Source organism: Colobus angolensis, unplaced genomic scaffold (genome assembly GCF_000951035.1).
Source record: "Colobus angolensis palliatus isolate OR3802 unplaced genomic scaffold, Cang.pa_1.0 Scaffold4, whole genome shotgun sequence".
NCBI classification, from domain to species: domain Eukaryota; kingdom Metazoa; phylum Chordata; class Mammalia; order Primates; family Cercopithecidae; genus Colobus; species Colobus angolensis.
This window is the reverse complement of record NW_012117376.1, coordinates 4427034-4436074: the sequence shown is the minus strand read 5'-3', so window position 1 is coordinate 4436074 and position 9041 is coordinate 4427034. Positions and strand designations below refer to the sequence as shown.

General features: G+C 38.9%; 1 protein-coding gene across 2 annotated transcripts in view; it reads left to right on the top strand.

The window, feature by feature from the left end:
- AGO3 (argonaute RISC catalytic component 3) overlaps positions 1 to 9041 on the top strand; it is a 133978-nt gene continuing 124937 nt past the window's right edge. For both annotated transcript variants that reach the window (XM_011955330.1, XM_011955329.1), the window contains exon 1: positions 1 to 309. Coding sequence is in view for 1 of the 2 variants with exons in the window: in XM_011955329.1 (XP_011810719.1) it covers positions 291 to 309 (19 nt within the window). In the remaining variant the exon portion in view is untranslated. The remainder of the gene's footprint in view (positions 310 to 9041) is intronic.

Sequence of the window (9041 nt, the reverse complement as noted above, 5' to 3'; positions counted from 1 at the left end):
GGAGGAGCGGTGGGAGCGTCGGCGGCCGCGGGCGATGCAACTTCCGGACGGGACTCCCCTGTGTCCGCGCCTCACGTCTCCCCTTCCTCTCGCCTAGTCCCGTGCCGTTTTCCGTCCGCGACTCTTCCGGCCCAGAGCTTTCGGAGTGCGGTTGCTCAGGGGAAGCCGTCGCCGCCCCCGCCTCGGGGCCGAGTGAGAGTGTCCGTCGCGCGGCGTCGCCCTCTGGGCCGCCTCCTTGCCCCCAGTGGCGGGCTCCGTTCTCCCTCGAAGCACTCCCCCCAGCTCCATGAATGGAAATCGGCTCCGCAGGTGAGTCAGAGTCTCTGGGCCAGGTAGGGGATGTCACCCAGCTACTGTCCTCTTGAGTCTCCCTACTCCTCCCGCCCGGCCCAGGTGCGCGAGGTGAGCGTCGGGCGGGCATCCCTTCGTCTCCCACCCCTCGCCCTGCTCCCCTGCGATCTCCCCGCAGCCCAGCCGCAGTTCCCCGGGGCCCCTGAGTCGGCGAAACTGCGAGGCGGGGAAACGCTTGGAGGGTTTAAGTTTGGGGTTATCTAGGCGGTATTACTCTTTGCTGGAGTACCCTTTTTCTAGACTTTAGAATGGTTTGCCATTGTCTAGTTGGAGTTCCTGTCCTTTAGCCAGTGTGTGTGCTCCGTAGAGGCTGGGCAGCCAGCCAGCTCCCTTACCTACCTCTTAGGGTAGTTGTGAAGATACACTGAGATAACGGATAACTTCAAATTAAGTTCGAAGGAGGTGTTGGTGCAATGTTAAATTCAACATGGCATTGCTCCCACCCCTCGAGTTCTTTTCTGTTGTTTGTGGCAGCATGGTAGATAGTTTCTGAGGAGCTTGGAAATGTCATAGCAGCCTGGATCACTGCTTATACGAGGAGGTGGATCTTAAAATTGCTGACAGCATTTTTTGTTTCATTCTCTGTACCCTAGAGAAGTAGTTGTCATATTCCTAGAAATTTGGAATTTAAGAAAACTGCTTTATCTTCGGGGGGAAGAACAGCAGTCTTGCAGTCGTAAGAGAAAATTGCAACATGGATAATACTTGTCCTTAAAAAAGGAAAAGTACTCTTTATGGTTGTAAAGTAATTAATTCAGGGACAGAAAGGTGTTGCATAACGGTTTGCCTAACAAGTGATCATGCTTGGCATTTTAAATTTGAAAGTATGCTTCAGACGATCACAAGTTCGTAAATTAATTTTCAAAATATTTGCGGGACTGTATTGTTACTAATGGTGTTGCAAGTTCCTGAATTCCATGTCTCTTTTTGCCAATTTGATATAAGAAAAACTTATGTAAAAGAAACCAGTGACATAACGATAGCTAAGAACTTTGTTGAATAGATTGAGTATTAAGTGTCAAATGGATGCAATAAAGCACTCAAACTGGGGAGGTGAGATGGGGAGAGTTAAAAAAATTTTTTTAAACAAATTTTGTTACATGGAAGTTTCTCTAATCAATTTCTACCATATCTCTTTTTCATGCTCCATTGTTTCACCTTGCCCCATATCGTCTTAAAAACAGAAAGTCTGTCTGGATTCTGAAAAGATTTAGATTCTTATTCAGTTTTGATTTGTGTATTTCTGAAACTGTCCTGCCTTTTTAAAAAAATTACCATACTGCTGTTTTACTGTACAGGAAATGTGATTATTTGGGACCATAGGTGATCTTTGTACATAACTGTCCTGTTGTCAAGTCTGGAAAACAAATCATGAAAGTCAGACCCTTTATTAATCATCCTAAAACTTTTAAAGATATTTCAAAAAAGTTTTAAAGTTTTTGCTTTATCTCCTTAGGGTTTTTCATATGATATTGTGCCCATATTTATGGGCATTGTCTTAGAAAACATTTGTTAACATCAGACCACCTAGTCAGCTGGTACAACTAGCCAAGTACGGCTCAGAAAATACATTTTACCTCTTCTTTTTTGGGTGTCCCGTTGCTGAAATAGATACCCATTTAGCTGTCTTCACATTTGAGCAAGTGTGTAGTGAGATTATCAACTATATGCTTGGGTCTCTTGAAAGTAAAGTTTTTTCTTCAGTACAGTTTATACATGATTGAATGTAGCCTAATGAAGATAAGCTATACTTTGGCTCAAGATTGACGTTATCAAAAACAAAATTTTCATTATTCCTGAGACTTATATATAATTGGTATGCTTAGCGTAAAGTTGAAAGCATAGCTGTGCAACTAAATTTTAAATCCATAATTTAGGCTGGGTGTGGTGGTTCATGCCTGTAATCCCAGCACTTTGGGAGGCTGAGGAAGGATGATCCCTTGAGCCCAGCAGTTGGAGACCAGCCTAGGTAACATAGTGAGACCTGGTTTCTACAAAAAATACAAAAATTGGCTGGGCATGGTGACTTATACCTGTAATCCCAGCACTTTGGGAGGCTGAGGAAGGATGATCCCTTGAGCCCAGCAGTTGGAGACCAGCCTAGGTAACATAGTGAGACCTGCCTCTCCAAAAAGCAGAAAAATTAGCCGAGAATTGTGGCACATGTCTGTAGTCCCAGCTACTTGGGAGGCTGAGGCAGAATGAATTGAGCCTAGGAGGCAGAGATTGCAATGAGCTATGATCACACCACTGCACTCCAGCCTAGGTGACAGAGCAAGACCCTGTCTCAAAAAAAAAAAAATAAAATTCGTAATGTGACATATATTTTGATTTTAAAATTTTCTCAAAACTTTTCTCAAAAAGTGTAAATGTTCTCAAAAAGTATTGAGTCAATATTGAACCTTGGCTCTCCTGTTCTATCATAAGTTTTTCTTTTGTGTGGAGATTCTCAGGAATCATCTTGTGATAGGATATTTTAAATTCTAGTTGTTCGGTGGATACATAGAAAACTGTTAAATTTATTTACATTAGGGAACCTCGAATACAAGTACCGTATAAGTTAGTATTTGTTCTTTCATATGAAATATTTTAAATGATTTTTTAGGATATCTTGTGCAATCTACTGATTTAGTACCATAAGAACTTTGATTTAACAAAAAAAGGCTTAATTAGTTAAAAATTAATCAACAGTTTAACATCTGTGTCTGTGACTAGTTAGGAGAACATCTGATGAAACACCATTTTCTATGGTCTAATTAATGCTGAACTAAGAGTGTAGGTTATCTTTCAGTTCTAAATAAGGTGGAAATAGGGAGTGGCAGAGATGCTTGATGATATTACTTCTCCTGAGTACTCATTTTTTAGGTCCATACTATTCTAGTCTGTGTTTTCAGATCATGTTAGACTAGCGTTTAGGACAGAGGAACTACACTTTATAATGGAAGAAAAACATTTACTTTTACCTTAAATTAATGACATGCAAATTGTTTGATGTTTGGTGGAAGTTTTATACAGTTTTGCAAAAGTGAATAGACTGTTTCTTTCTTATTTATACTTCTAAATTCGTGTCTGAAAATAGTTGTTTTAGAGTTCTGTGCTTATTTAATAATAAAAGTTTAAAAAAAGTTATTTGGAACCAAGTTCCAAAGGAATAAAAGTTGCATATATGGGAAGCTAGAATTAATTCAAGATTGGGATATGAATGATGTAGATAAAAATTATGGGTTAAAAATACCTACTAAAATATATAATGCCATCAGGGTCCAAATTTACTATTTAAAACAATCTTCTTTTTATTTATTTATGTTTTTTGACACGGAGTCTTGCTCGCTCTGTCGCCCAGGCTGGAGTGCAGTGACGTAATATCAACTCACTGCAACCTCTGCCTCCTGGGTTCAAGTGATTCTCCTGTCTCAGCCTCCCGAGTAGCTGGGATTACAGGTGCACACCACCGTGCCCGGCTGATTTTTTGTATTTTTAGTAGAGACGGGGTTTCGCCATTTTGACCAGGCTGGTCTTGAACTCCTAACCTCAGGTGATCTGCCTGCCTCAGCCTCCCAGAAAACAGTCTTCTTTAATAACTTTGGGAAATGTTTTTGTCATTATATAAATTTTCTCACTTGTAGTTCTTTGCCTTGGAGAAAAAAAATCAAATTACTGCTCTGTCTGTGGGCATGAATTTTGAAAGTGATAAAAGTTTTTCTACTGGGTTGTCACTTAAATTTTGGCTTGTGCTGCCCTGGAGTGACCATTATGACTTAAAAAAATATATTTATTGAACTTGACTGGCAGTGGGACTTATAAAAATGTGCAAGATTGTTTTGATATTTGGTTTAGAATTTTTCTTCTCTTTCATTGAAAGAGAGTCCGAGGAAAAACAGAAAATGAGACATAAAATAGCTTTTTTTTCTTCTAAACAAAGACTTAAAGGAAAAAACATATAGATAACCTTCAAATGTAATTGAGTTAACATGAAAACATTTTACAAATTACCCATGATTCTGTCAGCCTCATATAACCATTCTTTACATTTTTAAACCACATTCTAAACTAATCTGTTTAGTTTTTTAAAAATTAAGGAATTAAGTTATTTAGGAAAGCCATTAGAATGAATGAAAAGATATCTAGATGCTACTTCTTTTTGCTTTTTTGGAGAAATGTATGTAATAAGTTGATAATTTAGAATTAATTTATGTTAGTTTATATCTTCCAATGCGAACATTGCGTTTTTTAGTTACTGCCTGGCCTGACAGTATGTAAAGAGGCCTGGGGCCCTGTAAAGGGGACATTTCCTGGAAGAATTCTCTGTTGTATATGGAAAAACCCTGGCTCAGAGTAGAATTCTTGCCAAATTGTCTAAGCTGATGGATTCTAGTTGAATACCATTTTGCTTTATAATATAGCCATCTAGTTTTACACTGGTTTCTATATTCTTAAAATACTTGAGGGTCTACCTGAAAGATGAATTAAAATATTAATCTATCAAAACATATTATCTTACAGTAATTAGAGGTAGAATCTTAAAAAGTAATTTATAAGTTTTTGTTGTTGCTAATGGGTAGGGGAAAAAAATACCAAAGTGATAATTCTGTTTTCAGGAAGGTAAAACTAAAAAGATTATTTAAGATCAGTATCCTTTCCAGACCTGTTTATTCTCAGACTGTTGAGATGAACAGCATTTACCAGACATTCCTACCTTCTAATTCAGTTGTCTTGGATACTGAATAGACCCTCATTCTTGGCTCATTAACAAAACAGATGTGAGAAAGAATATTGTGTGGTTTTTCAGCCATAATGGTTATGCTGTTAGGATACATGAACAGCCTTTCTGTATTTGGAGTTTCTGTGGTTTTCTGCCATTATCTGTGTTAATATTAATGACTTTCTTTGGCTAGCCACCGCTTAAAAAAAAAAAAAAAAAAACTATTGAGATTCAGCGAAACCTTGTCACACAACTGATGCATTCTCTTATACATTAAAATGTGGGCATTTTGTGGTTTGGTTACAATAAAAAATTGTGTGCATTAGTCTGAAATGTCAGCTTAAGGAAATGAAGAATTCTTTGTTGTTTTTTTTTTTGTTTTTTTGTTTTTTTGTTTTTGAGACAGAGTTTTGCTCTTGTCGCCCAGGCTAGAGTGCAATGGCGGGATCTCGGCTTAGTATTTTTAATAGAGACGGGATTTCACCGTGTTGGCCAGGCTGGTCTCGAACTCCTGACCTCAGGTAATCCACTCACCTCGGCCTCCCAAAGTGCTGGGATTACAGGCATGGGCCACTGCACCTGGCCTAGAATTCCTTGTTTTATGTCAGCCAGTTATTTTATACATCATTTCCAAATTGTCAAGTTCTCGGGAAATTAGAACGTGGTATCTACAGTCTATTGATGTGACATATTTTTAGATTAAAAAAATGTTTTTTGTAGAGACAGGGTCTTACTGTGTTGCGCAGACTGGTCGTGAACTCCTAGGCTCAAGTGATCCTCCTGCCTCAGCCTCCCAGAATGCTGGGATTACAGGAGTGAGCCACTATGCCCACCCATATTTTTAGGTTTTGCATTTGTGGAAGAAATTTTACGAGAATATGTTCTCAGTTGTAGGCTTACATAATACTACTTTTGAGTCATTACTAATACTTGGTAATTTTAACTGATTTCTGAATCTTCTAACAATATGAGAGAGACATAGTATTTCTGTGAACTTTAAAAATGGTGAAAGAATAGATTGCAAAATGGGCTCTTGCTAATAACAAGGGAAATGTCCCCTTTTATTTTCAAGGGAGGAAATGCCTTTTAAAAATTGTTTCTCACTCCTGTAATCTCAGCGCGTTGGGAGGCTGAGGCGGATGGATCAGCTGAGGTCAGGAGTTCGAGACCAGCCTGACCAAAATGGTGAACGCTCGTCTCTACTAAAAATACAAAAAATTAGCTGGGCATGGTGGCAGGCACCTGTAATCCCAGCTACTCAGGAGGCTGAGGCAGGAGAATCCTTTGAACTCAGGAGGTGGACATTGCAGTGAGCTGAGGTTGCAGCATTGCACTCCAGCCTGGGCAACAAGAGTGAAACTCCATCTCAAAAAAAAATTGTTTCCCAGTCAGGCGCAGTGGCTGACACCTGTAATCCCAGCACTTTGGGAGGCCGAAGCAGGCAGATCACGAGGTCGGGAGTTCGAGACCAGGAGCCTAACCAACATTGTGAAACCCTGTCTCTACTAAAAATACAAAAATTAGCCGGGCATGGTGGCATGCGCCTGTAATCCCAGCTACTTGGGAGACTGAGACAGGAGAAGTACTTCAACCTGGGAGGCAGAAGTTGCGGTGAGCCGAGATCGCGCCACTGCCGTCCAGCCTGGGCGACAGTACAAGATTGTGAGATTCCGTCTCAAAAAAAGAAATAAATTGTTTCCCTGCTGCCATCTGATAAGCTTAACCCTCAACTGGCTGAATGTTCTATAAGTGATTATTTAATTGTAGTGAGCCTAGTAATAAGTGCAGTATGTTTGGACAGATTCATTGAATGAAAAAGTGGAATTAGCAGGTAGGAGGTTCCTGAAGTTCCATGCTGTTTACTACTTAGCTTTGCAGACTTAACACGTGTAAAATCAGAGACAATTCATTAAGTTACATTTTGATATCAACAGAGTATATTTCTTTTTCCAAAACAAAAATGTATTCTTTTTTTTTTTTTCCTGAGACGGAGTCTTGCTCTGTCACCCAGGCTGGAGTGCAGTGGCATGATCTCGGCTCACTGCAACCTCCGCCTCCCGGGCTCAAGCGATTCTCCTGCCTCAGCCTCCCTGGTAGCTGGGATTACAGGTGCCCGCCACCACGTCCAGCTAATTTTTGTATTTTTAGTGGAGATGGGTTTCACCATGTTAGTCAGGCTGATCTTGAACCAGATCTGACCTCAGGTGATCCACCCTCCTTGGCCTCCCAGAGTGCTGGGATTACAAGCGTGAGCCACCGCGCCCGGCCCAGAAATGCATTCTTTTTCTGATTATAAAATAATAACCACATGTTTATTACTTTAAAAAACAAACAATATGAGAATGTCTCAAATAGAAGATGAAAATATGATCCTATCCTCCAGATAAAACCATAGTTAACTCTTTCTTATATATCTTCCCACACATCCATCCATTTATCATATGAATTGTTTTTAACCTACTTTTTCCACTTAGTAATGCGTCGTATCTTTCCCATATCATTACTTACATCTGTATAACAGTATAATTATTTATACTGAGTACATAGCATTTAATTTTATCTGTATATTGATCAGTCTCATTGATAGTGGTTTAGATTTTTTCCAGTTTGTTGTTACTATGACTAAAACTTTGTGAGTATTCTAGTACATATGTCTTTGTATACTGGTCCAGGGCTTGCTTTTGGATAAATTCTTAGAAGTAGAATTGTTGAAATAGGTATTCCATGAATATTAAAGAAAACATTCCCAGTAAATAGCTATAATTTGGTAATTGGCTATAGTATATGTTATAGTTGATTTTGATTTATTCATTGCTTGTTTTTCATCAGCCACATTTGCTGTAGGCTATTGTTTAGCTTTAGACTTTCCAACTGATACATATTGGATTACTAGAAGAGTAAACAACATGGACACATGCTTTGAAAATGTATGGTTTTATGTTTGAAATTTAGTTTGGTTAGTTATTATCCAGTACATACAATAGCTGCTGAAAGAAAAGTTTGATATAGAGAGCAAGTCCACATAGTGCTTTATATTTCTGTGTAGCTATATTTTCAACTCTAGTGGGCAGTACGTGTATTTGTTAAATAACTAAAATATGCTTCACTGGAAGTATAATTCATTATATTGACAGAATTGTTTCATCTGCTAATTTACATTAAAATATCTTCTGGATACTAAACTTGATTAGTATCTATAGAGTTCTGTTCATTGCTTATTATGCAACAGAATTTCGCTTTGTGCCAAATTTAAAAAACACAAGGTAAAATAATGACAGTGGAGGAAAAATTGACAGTGTGATATAGTGTGAAAAGCATGGGTTTTAGAGACAGATTCTGGCTCTTAAATTAACTGAAATTTATTAATGATGTGTCGGTGTAGGTTTGAGTACAAATGTACTCCTCTTGTAGAGGATGTTGATAGTGGGGAGTCTGTGCGTGTGTGGGGGCAGGAGGCCTGGGACATATGGGTAATTTCTACCTTCTGTTCAATTTTGCTGTGAACCTAAAACCTCTCTAAAAAATAAAGTCTATCAGAAAAAGTTAACTGCTACTTTGGGCAGTGCATTTAATCTTCCTTAACCTTACTTTTCTTATCTATACAATAGGATAGTGAAAAGAGATGACACATGCAAAGGAAATGGCCATTTCTCTCTTTTTTTAAATGATATTTTACTATAGAGATTTTAGGATGTATACAAATAGGCAGAACTGTATAATAAACTCTATTGTACCCACCACCCAAACCCAGTCATCAACCCATGTCCAATCGCATCTCTTCTATTTTTCCCTCCTTTATATTTTTGAAGTATATTCTAGACATAATATGATTTTATTCATGTTTAATAGTAACTAAAAGTTATGGACTCTTTTTTTTTTTTTGAGACGGAGTCTCGCTCTGTCGCCCAGGCTGGAGTGCAGTGGCCGGATCTCAGCTCACTGCAGGCTCCGCCCCCGGGTTTACGCCATTCTCCTGCCTCAGCCTCCC